Below are 20,449 nucleotides of genomic sequence, written 5' to 3'. Positions count from 1 at the left end.
TTGAAAAAAATTCTGACAAAAATATTAATTAAAGGCCTTCTGTTTATTTGCAAGAAGGTCACCAGATGGTGCTGCAGTGGATAAAAAAACTGGGCTTGGAGTCAGAAAGACATGACTTTAGTTCAGATCCAGCCTCAGACACTTCCCAGCTGTGTGACCCCAGGCAAGTCACTTATCTATTTGTCTCATTTTCCTCATCTGTGTAATGAACTGGAGAAGGAAATGGCAAAAACCACTCCAGTATCTTTGCCAAGAAAACCCCAGATGGGTTGAACGTGACTGAAATGATTGAGCCATAACGTTCCAGGACTTTGCTAAAAGTTTGATACAAATAGGGGCGGCTGGGTGGCGCGGTGGATAGAGCACCGGCCCTGGAGTCAAGAGGACCTGAGTTCGGATCCAGCCTCAGACTTAATAGAGACCTGGCTGTGTGGCCTTGGGCAAGTCACCTAACCCCATTTGCCTTGCAAAAACATTAAAAAAAATTAACAAAAGAATCGTGGCGCTGTTATCTCGCGCTTGCAGAGCGGTCCACACCATTATCTGCTCCGAAGCTCAGCGCGAGGCCGGGCCGCGGGGGTTCGGGTCCTGTAGATAGAGAAGGAGCCGGGGGCGGGGCTTAGAGAGCACGCGCCGGGGGCGGGGCTTAGAGACGCTGCGTAGGGGCAGGCCGCGCGTGGCTCCTCCCCCTCCCTCCCCGCCCGGGGCGGGGCTTAAGGCGCGCAGGCGCAGTGAGCCGCGGCGCGTGTGGGCCGGAAGTGGAGAGGTGAGGGCGGCGGGGCGGAGCGGGGCGGGGAGCCTGGGGTCGGGGGGCCCCTCCGGGCCGCGGCTCCGGGCAGACCCCCGGGGCCGGAGCGCGCGTCACCCGGGAGGAGGCGGCCTGGGGCCGGCCCGGGGCTGGCGGGACTGGCCCAGGCCCCCGGCGCCCCGAGTTCAGCTGCGGCCCCCGTGCCCAGCCCGGCTCCGGGGGTCTCGCGCAGCCGCACACGGGCGGCGCCCCTGCATCTGCATCGGGCCCGGGCCTTCTTGGGGACACCCCGCAGACGCGCTTTCTGAGCCCGGGGGCAGCTCTGCCTCAGTTTCCCCGGCCCCGGAGGCGGGAGGCCCTGGGTTCAGATCCGCTCTCAGACACTCCGTACCGACCTGGCTGTGTGGCCCTGGCCGAGCCCCCTAACCGCTGCCCTGCAAAAGCGTGAAAACGGGGGGCTCGGCCTCCCGGGTTGGGGGCGGCACACGAGGGCCGGCTCGGGAAATGGTTTTGTAGCAACAACCCCTCGTGGGCCTTCCGGGCCCCCCCCGGGCCTTCCCGGCCCCCCCCCGGGCCTTCCCGGCCCCCCGGGTCGGGCCTTCCCGGCCCCCCGGGCCTTCCCGGCCCCCCGGGCCTTCCCGGCCCCCCGGGCCTTCCCGGCCCCCCGGGCCTTCCCGGCCCCCCGGGCCTTCCCGGCCCCCCGGGCCTTCCCGGCCCCCCGGGCCTTCCCGGCCCCCCGGGCCTTCCCGGCCCCCCGGGCCTTCCCGGGTCGGATATCAGTTTCAAGGTTGCTTTCTTCCCCCCAGCATTCGCCCCGAGGGACCCCGGCCAGTCCGGAAGCTGCCCTCCCGCTGCCCCTCCCGAGGAGACCCACCCATAAATCGCTTGTCGCCCTGGGGGGGACAGGAGACCCCCGGGGAGGAAGCGCAGCTGCTCCCCACGCTTCCTCACCTCTGGCCTGACGCTTGCTTGGTGCTTTCTCCCGGGACCTGCGGCTCTGAAGACGTGAGGCCGGGGGGCCGCTAGCCGGACCCCGAGTCCAGTTGGACCAAGAGAACCCGAGGCACCGGCCCGGAACCATGTCCTCGTCCAAGCGCACCCGGGCCGGGGGCAGCCGGGAGCCCGAGAGCCCCAGACAGTGGGACTGGGGCTGCCCGGAGACCCGGAGCCAACTGGAGGAGATCTTTTTTGGGGACCAGGACGTCATCCGCCGGGGTTCGGAGGAGTGCCGCAAGTTCTGGGCCTTTTTTGAACGCCTGCAGACCTTCCGGAAGCCCAAGCCCATCCCGGAGGCCAAGCAGCCATCGGAGGCTCAGACTCCCCAGGGACGCGGACACCCGGCCCTGGCCGACCTCCCCGCCACCTATGACCCACGTTACCGCATTAACCTGGCCTTGCTGAGTGGCGAGGGCGAGCCAATCCTGGGGGCGAGGGGTGCCCGCAGCTCGCTGCCCCGTGACCGCCTGGCAGAGTTCCGCCAGGCGGTCCTGCACTACCTGGACTTTGGGCAGAAGCAGTCTTTTGGGAAGCTGGTCAAGCTGCAGCAGGAACGGGCCGCTCTGCCCATGGCCCGCTACAGGCAGCACTTGCTTCAGGCCCTCAGGGAGCACCAGGTGGTGGTCGTGGCTGGGGACACGGGTTGTGGCAAGTCCACCCAGGTGCCCCAGTACCTGCTGGCTGCTGGCTTCAGCCACGTGGCCTGTACCCAGCCCCGGAGAATCGCATGCATCTCTCTCGCCAAGCGCGTCAGCTTTGAAAGCCTCAGCCAGTATGGATCCCAGGTAAGCTGGCATAGCCAGTGAGTGCCAGTCATCTGGTCGGGAGTGGGTTGGGTTGTAAGCTGGATGTTGTGATGGAGGAGCTATTTATTGCAGGAGTGTCAGACTGGCTCTGGTGCCCTCCTGCGGTCTCAGTTGGCTCACCCGTTAAATGGGGGTGACCCCTTTGAGGGGGGCCCAGAACACTGTGTGGTGGTGTTATTGTAGAGAGCCTTAGATAAAAGGTCCTCATCCTCCTACTCCCCTGGACTGGTAGGGCCTGGAGATAGAAAGTCCTGAGTTCAGTTCCTGCTTCAGATGCTTTCTAGCCGAATGGCCATGGGCAATTCAGTGCCTCTCAAGCTGGCTGTCCCCCCAACCTCCTTTATAAAAAATTTTTTAAATTTTAATTTTAAAGGCAATGGGATTAAGTGGTTTGTCCAAGGCCACACAGCTAGGTCATTATTAAGTGTCTGAGGCCAGATTTGAACTCAAGTACTCCTGACTCCAGGGCCGGTGCTTTATCCACTGCACCACCTGGCTGCCCAACCTCTTCCTACAGGAAGCCTCCCCTGACAATTGTCTCTTTCCTGGCCTGCCTGCTTGTGTTGGTGCCCATGTCTTCTCTCCAGTAGATCATGAGCTCCCAAGGGCAAGTTTGGCTTTTCTTTGGGCCTGGAACCCAGTAAGCACTTAATAAGTGCTGATTGATTGATTCATCTGTAAGATGAGCAGCCTGCCCAGTTGTGGATTCTGGAGGGGCCCTATATGGAATGGAAGAGGCAGCCCTGAAGCTGGGCCTTCTCTTGCCAGTCGCTGCACCACTTTCCCCAGGTCCCACTGGAAGGGGCAACCAAGGGATGCAGCGGGTGGCTGGGGAGGTGCAGATGGGGCTGCCCTATCTCAGAGATGGGAGTGGTGGTACCTTTTCAGGCCCTTCCCAGGTTTCAGGGCCTGAGTGAGGAAGGAAGTGGGGTGTGGGGCCCCAGACCATGGAGCCAGGCTGGAGGAGGAGGAGGTTGGAGCCTGCAGCAGTGGAACCCACAGGAGAGTCACCCAGGCCTCGGGACCGGCCATTAGGAGATCAGTGGGTGGCAGCCATGGGGAGGGCCCGGGGGAGTCTCTTCCCAGGTCACTCCTCTGCGCAGGTTGGCTACCAGATCCGCTTTGAGAGCACACGGTCGCCGGCCACCAAGATCGTGTTCCTGACGGAAGGCCTTCTGCTGCGGCAGATCCAGCGCGAGCCGACCCTGCCACAGTACCAGGTGCTCATTGTGGATGAGGTCCATGAGCGTCACCTCCACAGTGACTTCTTGCTGGGTGTCCTCCGCCAGCTGCTGCCTGCCCGCCCGGACCTCAAGCTCGTCCTCATGTCGGCCACCATCAACATCGGCCTCTTCTCCAGCTACTTCAGCCACGCACCAGTGGTGCAGGTGCCTGGGAGGCTGTTCCCCATCAAGGTCAGTGCCCGGGCCGGGCTCTTCTGCCCCATAATGGGGACACCCCAAGGGGACACCCCTGCAGACTCCAGTGTGGGTGGTCTCCTAGTAAGTCCCTTGCACTGTTCTCTGCCTTCATTTCCTCATGGGCTGGGTAGTTTCTAAGGCTCCTCCTCACTTCTAACATCCACTAACTCTGATGTCTCAGAGGGAGGGCCTTAGAAAGGACGTATGTTCCATGTGTTCAGGCAGCGGGTGCACTCTGTCCCCTCAGAGGCCCAGAGCAGGGTCAGGAGGCTTGGGTTCGAGGCTCTGGTCTGTCCTCAGACCCTTTCTCCCAGAGCCTCAATTTCTTCTATTGTTGAGCAGTGGTGATAATTGAGGAGGCAGCGTGTCATAGGGAGAGTCGGGACTTTGGTGTTCAGAGTCTTGCCCTGACCCTGATGGGGTGCTGGGGTGTGTGTGTGTGTGTGTGTGTGTGGTTGGGGCAGGAGCATTGGGGCCAGCCACGCAGCAGCAGCTCATGGCTCTATAATACCTCACAGATTAGAGCCCGCTGGAGAGGAGAGCCGGCCTCCAGGATCTCATCCTCCCTGTGCCCCAGTTTCCAGATCTGTAAAATGGGGGTTTCTCAGGTGCTGCCCCACTCATGGTCTTTGATCTCCAAATGTGCCGCTTGGGGTGTGATGAGACCTGTCTTCTCACCCAGGTCATCTACCAGCCTGTACCAAAGGAGGAGGTGCCAACGTCCAAGGCGGAGAAGTTGGACACGCGGCCGTTCTTACGTGTACTGCAGGCCATTGACCACAAGTACCCGCCGGAGGAGCGTGGTGACCTGCTGGTGTTCCTCAGCGGCATGGCGGAGATCAGCACCGTGCTGGAGGTCTTCCAGCCATATGCGGCCCACACCAAGCGCTGGGTAGTGCTCCCCCTGCATAGTGCCCTCTCCATCACAGACCAAGACAAGGTGATCTGGAGTCCCAGGCTCCATGGTTCCCTTTCCCCCATCACGCACCACCCCTCCCCCCATCCTGAGGCTAGGAGCACCCACCATGCGTTCTCACTCTCTTTGCCCTTCCTCCCAGGTGTTTGATGTGGCTCCTCCTGGGGTACGAAAATGTATCTTGTCCACCAACATCGCAGAGACCTCGGTGACCATTGACGGCATCCGATTTGTGCTGGATTCTGGTGAGTGTTGCTCCCCCGCTTCCTCCTGCCAGTCTTCCCACCAGCCTTGTGGTGCAGACCCGAGACCCTGGCAGAGGAGAGCAGCCCGTGTCCAGGAGCTTCCTCGATGGCCACCCTCAGGCCTGTCCTGGGTGTTGAGGCTTCCTTGGCTGCCATCACGGGATCCCAAAGCAAGAGCCCTGGACCTGGAGTCAGGAGGCTTCAAGGCTTGGTGGTCAGGGGGAGTTTCTCATCCTCAAAATGGGGGGTGAAGGCTCTTCTATCACAGGGTGAGAAGGCAGAGGCTGGGAGATCCCAGAGCCCTGGAGTGTCGGCTGTGGGGAGCCCCTCCCCAGGAGAGTGTCAGAGCTGAGAGCCCCAGGGGCTCATCCAGCTCCCTCTTTTACAGACCAGGCCGGGCTCTGGCTCCTTTTGTCTGATATTTGGGGATTGACTTATTTGATTTGGCCTGTGAAAAGCAGAAGAGCAATGTTACCTTCCCCCCAGAGCCAGAGCTGGTCCCTCTGCCCTGGACTGCAGCCCGGCCTAACCACCTCCAGGCCACAGCACCGATCTTTCCTTCATGTCTGGCAATGTAAAGTCAGCAGGGTCTGAGGGCACCCAGTCACCCTCACATTTTACAGAGGCCAAGACAAAAGGGTCTTGGCCAGAGTTCACCTATGTATCAGTAGATCATGGATTGTCCAGGTTAGCGCTCTGCCCTCCTTGGTTGAGGTCACAGCCCGTTGGCAGCAGAGCTGTCCATTGGTGCAGCTAGGGTGCCAAGGCTTCAGCAAGGGATTGAGAACTTCTCCCCTGGCCTCCAGGAAAAGTGAAGGAGATGAGTTTTGACCCCAAGGCCAAGCTGCAGCGACTCCAGGAGTTCTGGATCAGCAGGGCCAGTGCTGAGCAGCGGAAGGGCCGTGCTGGCCGCACGGGGCCGGGGGTGTGCTACCGCCTGTATGCCGAGTCTGACTATGACGCCTTCGCCCCCTATCCTGTGCCAGAGATCCAGAGGGTGGCCTTGGATGCTCTGGTGCTGCAGGTAAATGGGAGGCCTGGGTCCTGCTGGGACAGGATTGGGGGGAGGCAGCTGCCCCCCAAACCCTCAGGCATCCATGCACGTTGACCCCTTCCACAGCTGGCTCTTCTTAGGGGCGGGACCTCGCCTGTTTTGAGGTGATCAGGGAGCAAAGGGGAGGGAGGGTCAAGCTACACTCTTAGGGATGAAGCTGGCCACTCACTTGGTCTGGGCCCAGATGACCTCTGAGAGGTCTTCCCGACCCTGCCAGGCCAGCTGGTCCATTTTGTGGCATCCCACTCTCCCAGGACAAGGAGACTCTGGCTTCCTGCCTCTCCACCCAAAGGGGCCTTACCAACTCTCCCAGGCAACACCCCATGTGAAGGTGCCCCCAGAGCTGTGGTTGTGTGAGGGTGCCCCTATGAGCTCCCAACCCTGGCCTGTGACTCCCTGGGCCTCCTGGGTGGAGATGAATGGCCAATGGGCATACAACACTGTTCCTCAGAGGAAGCTACTTTCCACAGAGGGGAGGGAGGCTGGCATCCAGCCCACACCCTCCATGGGTCAGCCTGTCCCTGGGACCTGCCCAGACCTTCCCCCACGGGTTCACTCCAGAGCCTGCCAGAACACGCAGGCACATGGGCACACGGGGGATCCAGCCTCTCTGCTTCCTTCTCTGACGGTCTTGGGGGGAGTTCAAGAGTGAGCCTCATGCTCGACTTTGGCCAGAGTCCTTACCCTCTGTCCTGCTGAGACAGTCTGTTCTGTGATTTAGATGAAGAGCATGGGGCTAGGGGAGCCCCGCAAGTTCCCCTTCATAGAGCCCCCTCCAGCCGCCAGCCTGGAGACGGCCATCATCTACCTGCGGGACCAGGGTGCTCTGGATGCCTCCGAGCGCCTCACACCCATAGGGACCCTGCTTTCTCAGCTTCCTGTGGACGTGGTGATCGGTGAGGATGTGCTCTGGGGGGGCTGGGGGGAAGGGGGAGGGGGAGTGCTCAAATCCCAGCTCTGTCCTTGACCCTGGGGTCATGTGGAGCTGGGCTCTGCCTTTCTCTGGGACTAGCTGACCTCTGAGCTTCACATTGTGTGATTCTTTGAGGGGATGGGCACCTAGGTGGTGTGGAGGAGGCCTGGCCTGGCCTCGGCTGACTTCCAGCTCCCACCCGCTCTTCACTGTGGGATCCTGGCTATGTCCTAGGCTCTGGTTTCTCTCTCTAAAAGTAGACAGAATACTATGCAGCTCACCTGGTGGTGGTGGGGGGAACGGGAAAGCTCTTGGAGGCTTCTTCAGTCCTCAGCAAGTATCTGTGAAGCACCTACTGGGCGCCAGGCCCTGGTCTAAGCAGGAGGGGTACAAAGAGAGGCAGACAACAGGCCCTGCCCTCAGGGAGCTTACCATCTAACGGGGGAGTCATCAGCTAGCAAACAAATACAAACATGCACACACACACGCACACGTACACACACATACACACGTGTGTCCTCTCTCTCTCTCTCTCTCTCTCTCTCTCTCTCTGTACTGCCTTAAGAGGAGCTCATTCATAGAGAGAAGACACTAGAAGGAGGGGGGAGGTTTTCTGTAGAAAAAAGCCATGGGGGGTCAGTAGTCAGAAAGAAGGGGAGCATTCCCTTCAGGAGACAATCAGAGAGATTGCCTGGAGCCCAGAGACAGTGTCACTGATCAAAGAGGAAATGGCAGGGGGAGGAAGGGGTGGGAAGGCTGGAGAGATGGGAGGGGGCTTTTGAGGAAGGGCTTTGAATGCCAGACAAGACTTGTTCTATTTGCTCCTGGAGGCATTAGGGAGCCCCTTTAGTTTACTGAGGAGGGGAGGACAGATCACACAGATGTGCCCTTTAGGAAAATCCTTCTGGTGACTGAATAGAGGGTAGATTGGAATGGGGAGAGACTTGAGGCAGACACCCCCCCCCCCAATTATTGCAGTTATTCAGCAGTGATGTGATGAGGACCTGGGCGGGGGTTGGGGAAGTTCTTATCAGCAGGGAGTGGGGGATGATTCAAGAGATGCTCTAGAGGTGACCTCCACTGGCCTTGGCCCCAGCCTACATGTGTCTGAGGGTGAGAGTGAGGAGTCCAGGATTGAGGCCTGAGGAACAGGAAGGATGATGCTTTAGAAGGAAAGAGGAGATGGGGAGGAGATGTCTCCTGCCTCTCAGGTGACATTTGGGAATGCAAGAAGGAAGGGCAGCAGAGAGGTTGGGGCAAGGAAGGCAGATTTGGGGATCGTGAGGGGTGATCATTCAATCCTTGGTGGCTGCTGAGATTGCCCAGCGGGCCCCAGACCAAGCCCTGGGGGTCACCTAGGGTTAGAGGGTAGGATCTGGAGAAGGATCTAGCATAGGAGACTGAGGAGAAACAGTCGGGTGGGGGGGCAGGATATGTGCACACAGAGCCTGTGAATCGGGAAGATCCTCAGAGACCCCCAATACTCTCATACAGTAGGCTGCACAGAAGGCGACATCCCAGGCCAGGCCCCCAGCCCACCTGGCCCCGTCCTCTTGGAGTTTCTACTCTGACGGTCTTGTCCTTCTGTGCAGGGAAGATCCTGATCCTTGGTTGCCTCTTTGACCTGGTGGAGCCTGTGCTGACCATGGCAGCAGCCCTGAGTGTCCAGTCTCCCTTTGTGCGCAGTGCTCAAAGCAACCTGGACTGTGGGACAGCCCGGAAGCCCCTGGAGAGTGACCTGGGGGACCCTTTCACCCTGTTCAATGCCTTTAACGCCTGGGTTCAGGTGAGACAGTGGGCATGTGGCCCTTCCTTGTAGGTGGGCCCCTCCTCGTGGTGGTGGTGGCCTGTGCTCAGCCCCTCCTTCCTGTGCCCAGAAGGGCTCCATGCTCCCCGTTTCCCACCCGCAGGAGGCTGAGGACCAGGTCTGGAAGCCCATTCTGTGGCCCAGTAGGTGAGTCCCCCAGACCCCTCCTTCCTCCCTAGGTGAAATCAGACCGGAGCGCCAACTCCAGGAAGTGGTGCCGCCGCCGGGGCCTTGAGGAGCACCGCATGTATGAGATTGCCAACCTGCGCCGGCAGTTCAAGGTCAGGCCTGGTCTGGGCCCTCAGTCACCATCCCACACAGGACTCTGGCCCCCAGACCGGGAGCAGCCTCCCTCTGGGATGCCTTTTACCTGTCCACAGCCACTCCCACTGCATTCTTCCAACTGTGACCCAGCCTCGGGTTCAAAGAGTCCTTCCATATGTCAGCGGGAAGTCTGAGAAACCCTAGAGGAGGGTTATCTGGGGAGAGGCTTAGCATGGGGCATACTTGGGAGGTAAAGAAGGGCCTAGCTGGTCAAGGAGGGGCAGGGCCCCCAGGCTGCAGGTGGGGGGTATGGCCTGGGTCCCCGTGGACCCTGTCCAGACAAGAATGTCACATCCCTGCCCTTGAGAACTTCCAGCTGTTGGGGCCTAGCAGCCCTTCTCTGGAGAAGGCCCCTGGGCAGGGGTGCATGGGCTGTGGGCTGGGGAAAGCTGGTCCTCTGGCTTCCTGCCTTAGGTGCCTCTGGCCCTCGGAGTAGGGCCTGTTGCAGGACCATGGGCTCCTGGCTGAGGCGAGGGCAACACCGGGAGATAGCTATAGCCGCCAGCAGCAGCACCGCCAGCGCCGGGAGCTGTTCCAGCTGAAGCGTCAGCACGAGGAGGGCGAGGGCCGGAAGAGGAAGGTCCTGCGACTGGAGGCCCTGGAAGGTGGCTCATCAAGCGAGGACGATGCAGAGGCATCTGGCTCTAGGGCCAGGGATGGCTCCCATCATGTGGACATCCAGGTGGGAGTGCTGGGCTCCGTCCCCTGAAGGAGGGTCCTCACCGATGCCCTTCCTGCAGACTCGAGTCCCCTCCACAGCTCCCTGCCTCACCGTCACTCCGGTGGCTGAGGGAGCACGTTGCTTTTTCCTCTGGATGTGAGGATGAGAGGCCTTGAGAGCCTCAGCCATCTCCCCTAGGAACCTCCCTCTTGTGTCCTTCCCAGGATGTCAAGTTCAAGCTTCGCCATGACGTGGACCAGCTGCAGGCGGCTGCCAGCTCTGCCCAGGACCTGTCCCGGGACCAGCTGGCCCTGCTGAAGCTCGTGCTGGGCCGGGGCCTCTACCCCCAGCTGGCTGCGCCTGACCAGTTCAACAGCTGTCGCAAGGACTCAGACCAGGTCTGCCTCCTTCTCCACCCCCCCCCCCCGCCCCATGATGTCAGTCCTGCTTGACTTCCAGGGTGACCCTCGTTGTTCCTGTGTAAGATGGGGAGGAGGGACCCCGGGGCCTGGCGTTGCCACCCATTCACTGGAACCTTGGATAAACCTTTTCCTTAAAGGCAGGGTTCCAGGGGTCTCAGAACTCACACCATCACCCTGTTTGTGTAGGCCCAGGTTGTGGGGAGTGTGTGGATATAACTCATTTTATAGAAGAGGGAGACTCAGACGTCCCTCAGATCAGTCCAAAGCTGGCGCTCCCTGCCAGAGCCAGGCAGGGAGAAGAGCAGAGGGTCCCAGCCCAGACCTGCCTCTTCCCCCTCCGAGGCCAGGCTCCCTGGGGGGGGGGGCCGGGGCCTGAGTTTCTCCTTCGGTTGTTTAGTTCTTCCACACCCAGAGCAAGCAGGGTGCTGTGCTTCACCCCACCTGTGTGTTCTCCAACAATCCGGACCTGTTGCAGGGGGGCCGGGCTGAGCCCCGGGGCCAGAGCCGAGGTGAGTGTCCTCCCTGCGTCCCCTGGAGGCCTCTGACCCTCCCTCCCCAGGGCTGCTCTGAAGGGCACCTTGTGATCCTGCATAAGGTCCCTGAGCTGGGTGGTGTCTGAAGAGGGATTTGAACCCAGGGCTTCCTGACTCCAGGCCGCGTCCTCCTCCACCTTGACTGGTGGTGTGGACACTTGGGGACCCTCAGGAGAGACCAGGCCCTCAGTTTGGAGCCTTCAGAGCTGTCTCCCTCCCCTCTTCAGATCAGAAAGATGGGATGAGCACCCAGCACCAGCTGCTGGCCTTCGTGTCTCTCCTGGAGACCACCAAACCCTACCTGGTGAACTGTGTGCGTCTCCCAGCCCTGCAGGTGAGGGAGGGCCCCTGGAAGAAGGCCCCAGGGCTGCCTGATGTCACTCCCTCTGACCCCATTCAGCCCCAGGGGCCTGGCCTAGAGTTGGGATGTAATCAGTGTCTGGGGGGGGGGGGGGGTTGGATGTCTGAGCTGCTGCACAACTCAGCCCCACCTTGCCCTGGATTCGAGGGGATTCATGCTGTTGATAGGGACAGTTGGGTGTCAGGGTATGGGGGCTCACCTGGTGCTTCCCTTCTGTTGTTTCCTCTGGCCTGTGCAATAGCCCCATGGTTGGACCCAGTGGTCTAAAAGGCAGGATGGGTCAGAGGTGGCGTCTGACTCAGGCCACAAACCTCCAGATTTACCCCAACTCCCACTCTTTGCAGTGAGTTTGGAGAGATACTGGACTAGACTTTGGGACCCCTGTGTCCCTGGGGATGAGCAGGCTGTCCATCTCCCCCTCCCCTTCCCTTCTCTTCTCCCCCATGCCAGGCTCTTCTGCTTTTTAGCCGGACCCTGGACACGAATGGTGACTGTTCCCGCCTTGTGGCGGACGGCTGGCTGCAGCTCCAGCTGGAGGGCAACGAGAGTGCCGCACGGCTCCTGTCGACCACTCTGCGCCTCCGAGCCCACTGGGAAGAGGCTCTGGACCAGCAGCTGACCCGCCAGGCCCAGCCGAGGAGTGAAGAGAGGGCAGCCGCGGCCCTCAGGATAGAGAGGAAGGCGGCAGTGGCGTTGGGCCGGGACCTGGTGGACTTCATGAGATCCAAGGTCTGATACGCCAGAGCCTGTCTGGGCCAGGGTTGAGGATGGGTCCAGGGGCCTGGCCTGCTGAGCCTGCCCAGACATGTGCCCCCATCCCCAGGAGGCCACGGTCCTGCCTCTACTCCAGCCTCCTCCCCAGAGCCCCGGGGCAGCTCCAGGCGGTCTGAGGGTCCTTTCCAGCACCAGGTCTGGGTGTCCTCTCCCTTTGTGAGGCTCTGGACATAATTGTAGAGGCATCAGTTGAGAGCTTGATGACCTACATGGTGCTTCCTGCCCATTCTCTAGGGTGAGGATAGCTGGGATGGAGCCCGAGGCAGGGCTGGGGGGTGCCAGGGAAGGAGGGGAGGAGTTTCAAGATCAGAGTGGGGTGGGAGCTGGGGCCAGGCCAGGGATGGGGCAAGTTGGAGACACCGAGTGTCCTGGCCAGAGGGATTGACCCTCACACCATCCCCTCAGGTGTCCTACAGCATCCACAGGCTGACCACTCTGGAGGCTCAGAACCTCTATGTGGGGCCCCAGACTGGCACAGCGGCCCCCCAGCTCCCAGGCCTGTTTGGGGAGGCAGCCTTGACCCCTCATGACACCAAGGGTGGCTATGCTGTCACAAGCTTCCTCACCTACGACTGTCTCATGGTGAGTGAGGGCCAGGACTGGGAACCCTCTTCTCCCCAGGCCTCCTACAGCTCCGAATTCATTTTTGAGATGGGGGAAACTAAGGCCCAGAGATGCTCACACCAAGCTTGGGCCAAAACTAGACAGAGCCAAAGATCCCCTGACCCCCTAGTGACTGTGAAGTTTCCCTGTCTGGAGTCAGGCGGGTGGTGGTGGTGGAGAGCTTGAAGGATGGCATCACCTGTGACCTCTGGAGGATGGGTGGAGAGCCGCAGGCTCAGGGCTCTGACCAGGGCACCTGTTTCCTACAGAGTGACACAGACCTGTACAGCGACTGCCTGCGCACCTTCTGGACCTGCCCTCACTGTGGCCTCTACATGCCCTTCACCCCCATGGAGCGGATGTGCCATGAGAGCTCGTGCCATGCGACCCCTGATGAGGATACCCGTGGTGAGTGGAAGGGCAGCGCCCATGCGCAGTGGGGGTTGCTACCCAGGGAACTTCAGGATGTCTGGCCTGAGAGTGGGAGCCTGCCACTAGGTCAGCCCTCCTTCCCTCTTCCCCATGTCTGTCCGCCCCAGCTTTGAGGCCACCAGGACCCTGCTCTCAGCTACTTCCTTTCCTTTCCCAGGGGCCAGTGAGGAGGAGGCCGACTCCAGCCACCAGGTGTCCACTCTGCAGCGGGCCTACCACTGTGAGGTCTGCCAAAAGGACTTGCTTCTCACACCCACGGAGATCCTCCGGCACCGCAGGCTGCATGTGGGAGGGTCTGGGTCAGCTCAGCTTTCTGGGGCCCCTGCAGGGACTAGTGGGTCTGAGGGTTAGCCTCTGAATAAAGCCAGCCCCCGCCACCTTCTCTGTTTCTATCTCCTGGGCTGTGGCTGGACTGGATTCCTGGGAAGAACCCAAGAGGTCTCATGCTCCAGCCCTGGCCTTCATGTCATCATGTCATGACCATCCATCACTCTCACGGTCTGGACCTGGCCTCAGCTTCCTGGACAACTTCTGTGAGATGGTCTTGTATTCTTGGGGGGAACGTGGCCGGATGGTCTGTGCAGTGGGCCCTCACAAGGGGCTGGTCTGGAGTCGGGACTGGGAGTCCAGGAAGGCACGTGGTCAGCCACACCAGGTCAGTTCTGTGTGCCCTGGCTTGGGGCAGGGGGCACCCGGGGACGAAAACAAGCCTCTTCGTGGGGGTCCTGGAACCCAGACCTAGAGCTGCAAAGGGGGAACCTGAGGCCAGAGAATCCAAGTGACACGGGTAATTTTGGAGATCTGATTAGAACATAGAGCTCTGTGCGTTGTCCCTCACGGCATCCCTGTCTGTCACATGGTTCTCTACTTTCCTTCAACTGGTAAACAGTGGATGCTCTGGGCCACAGAAGGGTGGGTGGTCAGCCTGCCCCACTGCAGCATGCCCTCTTCCCATTGGGCAGTGCCACAAAGTAGGTGCTCCACAGATGCCCAAAGTCTTCTGGGCCTGGGGATGATGGCTTCTTCAGCCTCTGTCTCTTTGGTCAACAGCGGTAGATGAGGAATGGGCCCCTGGATCTCTCAGACTCCTGAAATTGTATTCAGGATAATTGTTTTCCTTTATAATTCTGAGTATTTTATGCATCCTAAAACATTATTTTTAGAAAAGGTCACTAGGCCTCCCCCAGACCCAAGAGATCCATGGCAACCCAAAAGGGGTCTTGTTTTACTGAAACTCAGGGGAGAAATTTCTTTAAGGCAAGGCAGTTGGGGGAAGGACCAAGCTAGATTGAGGTTCTCTGCTTGCTGGCTCTGGGCTTTTGTCTGATCATCTCTCGACGAAGTTTCCTTCCTTCCACTTGAGTGGTTTGGGGTAGAGAGGGCCTGCTTAGAAGAATTTGGGGTCCCTAGCTGGAAAAGGGAGGTGTAATCTCATAAGCACTAAATGGGTCTTTGAGGATGACTGCTTGTTTTTTGGGGGGTTCCTAGATTGGGACATAGGGGCAGGACTATAATGTAAGGGACTTCATAGACTTTAGCAAAGTATCTGACACATTCATGCTGTTCTTGGGAAGGATGAGTGAGCTAATGCTATGGTGGTTGGATTCACAACTAGTGGAATGACTGAATCCATGGAGAAAGGATGTTACTGGAGGCTCCAAGGATTTGTGTTTGTTCCTGGACTATTTAATATTCTTCATCAGTTCTTAGATAATTTAAAAAAAAAACACCTTGGAAGAGAAACTGATCACATGTTATTCATATAAAATAATTCTAATTATGTGAAGCTGAAAAGCTTTAACCTGAATAAAATCAATGCATTGAGAATAAGAAGGGAAGAGATTGATTGGGGGAAAAGAAATCTTTATATCCAATATCTCCAGTAAGGCAGTTAACTTATCTTTAAGATGTTTATATTTTATTTTCCAATTACACATAAAAACAATTTTTAACATCCATTTTTAAAATTTTGAGTTCCAAATTCTTTTTCTCCGCCCCCCCCAGAAGGGAAGTAATTTGATAAAGATTTCACAAGTGCCATCATGTAGTGGCAACTAACATAAACTAATGTAGGCAAACTTATAGGCAGCTGACAATCCTCAATAGATAAGTGGGCAAAGGACATAAGCAAGCAATATTAAAAAAAAGGATTATAAACCATTTACAGTTAACCATATGAAAGAATACTCCAAATAAGCGAAGTTCTGGGGCAGGTGGGTGGTGCAGTGAATGAGTATCAAGCCTGGAGTCAGGAAGACTCATCTTCCTGAGGACAAATGTGGCCTCAGATTTCCTATCTGTGTGATCTTGGGCAAGGCACCTAACCCTGTTTGCCTCAGTTTCTTCATCTGTAAAATGAGCTAGAGAAGAAAATGGCAAACCACTTCAGCATCTTTGCTAAGAAAAACCCAGATATGATTTCAGAGTTGAACAAAACTAAAAACTACTCAAGAAAAGGGAAATGCAAATCAAAACAGCTCTGAGCTTTATACCTCACCAGCCGATTGAGAAAGATGACAAAAGACTGGAAATATCAATGTTGGGGTGAAGGAAAGAGGAGCACAGTAAAGCATTGATAGTAGAGCTGGGAATTGATTCTGGAATTGGTGGAGGGCAGTTTGGCAATTATGTATACAAATGACTAATACGTTCTTCCCTTTTAACCCAGGGATCCCACTGCCAGGCACATGCCCCAAGGTATCCCCCGAAAGAAAGTTTCCATATATAGTAAAATATAACAGCCGAAAAAAGCTGGACACAAAACGGTTGCCCATCAATTGAGAAACGGTTAAATTGTGATTGGTGTAATGAAATACAACTTCCATAGAAAATGATGATTATGATGAATATGGAGAAGCATAGGTTTAGGTGAACAGATGCAAAATGAAGTAAACAGATACCAGAAGACAAGACAGACCATGATCAAAATATTGTAAACAGAACAACAAAATAATTGAATTGCTTGCCAAGACCCCAAAGAAGTCATGAGAAAGCATACATGGGACCCCCAAGGGGTGGAGCACTGCATCTAACTTCATACTTTTTGATATGTTGGTTGGTTTTCCTGAAATGCCCCCCTGCAGTTAAAGGGAGTATCCAGAGAAGACCAACCAGGAGAGGAAGGGCCTCAGAAGGACTGCTTGCCAGAAGTAAGAGTGTTTAGCCCGGACAGGGGAGGCCTCCTGCGGGGCTGTTGTGTGAGAGAGGGAGCTGGTTCTGTGGGGCCCCAGAGGCAGAGCTGGGATGGTGGGTGAGAACTGCCTAGGGGTGGAGGCTCTGGCTGCAAGTCTGGAAAAGCTTCTTGGTGGAGAGAGCCGTCCTCCCCAGCCAAAGCTTAGTAATGACTTCTTGGCTGTGTTTGTAGGAGAGGACTCTTGTTACTTGTGGGCTAGCCTCAGTGGTCTCCAGGGTCCTCTCTGGCTCAGATACTGTGCGATTCTGGTTTTGACTCCTACTTGTTAAAAGCCACAGATTCTCGGCGCTGACGATGCGTGACGTGAGAGTCAGCCTTAGCCGGGGGGGGCCTGGCCTATTTACACCCACCCTTCATCTTCCTTCTGCTCACATGCACCGTTTGACGTCAGTGAACATCAGTAGCTCACAGACGCTACTGGAAGAATTTTGGATAGGGACCAGATCTGGGTTGGACTGCTCCCAGTGGGGAATTTTTGTTTTTCAAATAAGCTTTTATAGCGTGCCAGATCTGTTTTACAGATCCCGGTTTACAGGGATCTCATTTGGTCCCTACAATGCTGAGTTATTATGACCCCCAATTGACAGCTATGGAAACTGAGGGAGATAGTGGTTAAGTGACTTGCCCAGGTTCACACAGCTAGGAAGTGTCTGAGGCCGGATTTGAACTCAGGTCTTCCTGGCTCCAGACTCTGCTTTATCTACTGAGTTACCTTTACCTATGCAGAGTGGTGGCTTCTTTGCAGTTCTTTGGAGAAATGTAGAAGATCACCATTTAAAAGATGGATTTTGGGGTGGCTAGGTGGCGCAGTGGATAAAGCACCAACCCTGGAGTCCAGGAGTATGTGGGTTCAAATCCGGTCTCAGACACTTAACAATTACCTAGCTGTGTGGCCTTGGGCAAGCCGCTTAACCCTATTTGCCTTGCAAAAACCTTAAAAAAAAAAAGATGGATTTTTATTTTATTGATAGAGAGCTGGAATTGGAGTCAGGAAGGCGAGGTCAAATCCAGCCTCGGATACTTGTCAGTTATGTGACCCCAATAGGATCTGCTTGCTCTCTCCCATTCACCAGACCCTGAGCCCAGCTCATTTTCCATCCACAGTATCTGTCAGATGTTCATACCCATCAAACTGTTCCTGCCAGTCTGGACAGGAAGCATTTTTCATCCACTTGATTTTCACGTGTGGATTGTTAGGTGAAACTTGAGACTGTTGCAATCAGTTCATTGTCATCCTCAGTGGGAAGAGTCTAAAGAACCTCAATATTCCCAGGTTGTCTCTCTTCCATTTAGACTCTACAGTGGAGCTAGAGACAGTAGGTGGTAAAGTGGGCAGAGTTCCAGACTGGGAGGGACCAAGGGACCTGAGTTCAAATACTACCTCAGAGCCTGATTAGCTCAGTGATCCTGCACAAAGACCCTAGTTTCTCTCAATCTCAGTTTCCTCATTTGTAAAATAAAGATATTAATGGTAATAATGGTTTAATGGCAGAGTTGTTAGGAGGAGGAAATGAGATAATGCAAGGTGCTTTGCAAAGCATTGATAGTTACAGAATAATTGCTAAGATTTGCCTAGGCCACAAAATATTAGCTGTGTGACCCTGGAGAGTCACTTAACCTTTGTCTCAGTTTCTCATCTGTAAAAGGGAAACAATAGCAATAATAGTGATAGCGCCTCCCTAGCAGAGTGTGACAATCCAGTATTTAAAAAGGACTTAGCCCAGGATGTAGTTCACAGGAGGCACTATATTAAGGTTAAACTATTATCATTTTATATTACTGGGAGCTGCTATTATGATTTTTTTTTAGGTTTTTGCAAGGCAATGGGGTTAAGTGGCTTGCCCAAGGCCACACAGCTAGGGAATTATTAAGTGTCTGAGGCCAGATCCGGACCCAGGTACTCCTGGCTCCAAGGCCGGTGCTTTATCCACTGCGCCACCTAGCCACCCCTGCTATTATGATTTTTGATATTCTTCATCCTAATAGCATTCCTCTTAAAGCACAAATCTAGTGTTATTTCTTGTTTGACATTCCAATACAATTCCATTGCACACACATTTATTAGGTAATTACCATGGGCTAATCACTGTCTTAGTTCCTGGGGGATAAAGGGCACATTCCTCCCCCCACCCAAAAAAACCCCAACTCACTGCAAAACAGCCAATTTTGGGAGAGCTGAGGCAGGAGCAGAAGAAAGTGAAATGAAGAGAAAACCAAAGAATATGAATGGGATCCGGAAGCTTTGTAATTGTGAGGAAGGGCAGAGGTTGATTGGATTGATTGGATTTATCCAGACAGGCTGGGAAGAAATGCAAAAGATGACAGGGAATAATATGAAGTGAAGGAAGCTTCTCTCGTCAGAGAGAATTGGGAAGGAATCCAGATGGGACCAGGGCTCTGAAACTAGAGTCATTAAGACCTGGATTGGAATCCTGCCTCAGCCACTTACTAGTTGGGTGATTGGCCCAATCCCGTCACCTCACTGTGCCTCAATTTCCTCATCTTTAAAAAAAAAGGTATAAAAAGGTAGTAGGTGTGAATTTGATGACCCTTGGGGCCTAAATCGATGATCCACTCTAGAGTTGGCTTGCCTCTAACCAGGTCTGAAGGGTGGTTCAAGTAAGCATTAAATAGCCAAGACTGGAACAGGGAACAACTTCCCCAATTCTGGGGAAAAGAGTAAACTTTCCATTTTTAAAAAATAGGCAGGGGGCAGCACCAGCCCTGGAGTCAGGGGGACCTGAATTCAAATCTGGTCTTCGACACTTAATAATGGCCTAGCTGTGTGACCTTGGGCAAGTCCCTTAACCCACCAAATAGAAAAAATGAATAAGCATAATGTTCATGTTGTCACCATCTTTCTCATTTGCCCTCCATCAAAAAAAGGAGCAAAATCCTTGTAACAAATATGCACAGTCTAGTAAAACTTCCCACATTGACCACTTCCAGAATCTAGACTTCTCATTCTGCTTCTGACTCCATCACTTCTCTGCTGTGTCATCGTGGCTGGTCATAGTGTTAATCGGAGTTCTCAGGTCTTTGCAAACTGTACAATGTTATTGTCATTGCATAACTCGTTCTCTTGGTTCTGATTACTTTGGTGATCATCTCCTTCTCCAGATGCTTGGTGTAGCTGAACCTCACACCTAGAACTCTCTCCCTTTTCCGCTTCACCTCCGATCCTCTCTGGCTTCCTTTAAGCCCCCCCACCCCAGGCCCTGAGATCCCACTTTCCACAGGAAGTTAATGCTTTGTGTCCCCTTGGTCCATTATCTTACACAGTTCATCAGGTCCAGTAGACCTGAAAGATGAACAGCTCTTGTTGCAAGAGAACTCAGCAGGTATGGTATCCGTGAGTGAGGCAAGGTTGGCACATGAAGGCCAGCTTACTGAAGTCAGAGTGGCTGTGGTGATGACGCCAGGGTGGGTTTTGCAATCAAAACTAATGTAGTCACCAAGCTTGTACCTACCAAAAGGAGTGAATGATGAGATTGCCACTTGCAGGAAAATGCCACCCCACCATCATCAGTGCCTATGCTCCCATCATGATGAACTCTGATGAAGTCAATGAAAAATGTTATGGAGACCTGGAGACCCTTATCAACAATGTACCAAAATTCTGGACGATTTTAATGCTAGAGGAGGCTCGGATTACCAGCCATGGCAAGGAGTCCTTGGGAAGTATGGAGGTGGAGACAGCAAAGCCAATGGTCACCTCCTACTGAAGACTTGTGCATCTCACGACCTCATCACACTATCTTCCATTTACCTAAAGACAATAAAAGTTTATCCTACACCTACCTTATTTCTGTCTTCCTGTGTCTCTCCCTCTTCCCTCCCTCCCTCCCCTCTCTATCTCATTTGTACACAGCTGTTAGTATGTTGTCTCCCCCCCCATTAGATTGAAAGCTCCTTGAGGGCAAGGACTGTTTTATTTTTGCCTCTTTTTATATCCCCATCACTCACTACATAGTAGGCCTGTGCATAGTAGGCACTTAAATACTCTTTGACTTGACAACTTCCCAGGCTTCTCCAAAACCATTGCCTTCATTTCTTTCAGCCCAGAAGCTATATACCACAGCTTGTTCAGCTGCTCCCCAGTAGATGAAAATTCCCTGTTTCCAATCTTTGCCATGATAAAAATGGCCGTTCTCAATATTTTTGTTCATATGGGTGTGTTCAAATTTTTTACTGTGCCAATCTCTAGCCTGGGCGGATCAGAGCATGCCAGAGACAGAAT

General features: G+C 55.3%; 1 protein-coding gene across 1 annotated transcript; it reads left to right on the top strand.

Annotated features, from left to right (window-relative positions):
- Positions 1 to 1,629: 1,629 nt before the first annotated feature.
- Positions 1,630 to 20,005, top strand: DHX34 (DExH-box helicase 34). Its single transcript, XM_074219174.1, has 16 exons — positions 1,630 to 2,529; positions 3,654 to 3,965; positions 4,654 to 4,911; positions 5,030 to 5,132; positions 5,939 to 6,156; positions 6,908 to 7,082; positions 8,692 to 8,885; positions 9,086 to 9,187; positions 9,667 to 9,912; positions 10,116 to 10,289; positions 10,711 to 10,822; positions 11,074 to 11,180; positions 11,658 to 11,936; positions 12,387 to 12,563; positions 12,854 to 12,992; positions 13,174 to 20,005. The coding sequence occupies exons 1-16, from the start codon at positions 1,828 to 1,830 to the stop codon at positions 13,365 to 13,367; spliced, it is 3,492 nt and encodes a 1,163-aa protein (XP_074075275.1). The 5' UTR covers positions 1,630 to 1,827; the 3' UTR covers positions 13,368 to 20,005.
- The last annotated feature ends 444 nt before the right edge of the window (positions 20,006 to 20,449 follow it).

The sequence above is a fragment of the Macrotis lagotis genome, chromosome 1 (assembly GCF_037893015.1).
Source record: "Macrotis lagotis isolate mMagLag1 chromosome 1, bilby.v1.9.chrom.fasta, whole genome shotgun sequence".
Taxonomy (NCBI): domain Eukaryota; kingdom Metazoa; phylum Chordata; class Mammalia; order Peramelemorphia; family Peramelidae; genus Macrotis; species Macrotis lagotis.
Note: the sequence above shows the minus strand (reverse complement) of the source record. Positions and strands in the feature narration are given on the sequence as shown.

Bases quoted from the DNA above. Each gene is read 5' to 3' on its own strand.
- DHX34 (XM_074219174.1), top strand. From the start codon at position 1,828: ATGTCCTCGTCCAAGCGCACCCGGGCCGGGGGCAGCCGGGAGCCCGAG. The intron at 11,181-11,657 runs GTGAGGGAGGGC...CCCCCATGCCAG, and splicing joins TGCGTCTCCCAGCCCTGCAG to GCTCTTCTGCTTTTTAGCCG. The intron at 12,993-13,173 runs GTGAGTGGAAGG...TTCCTTTCCCAG, and splicing joins CCCTGATGAGGATACCCGTG to GGGCCAGTGAGGAGGAGGCC.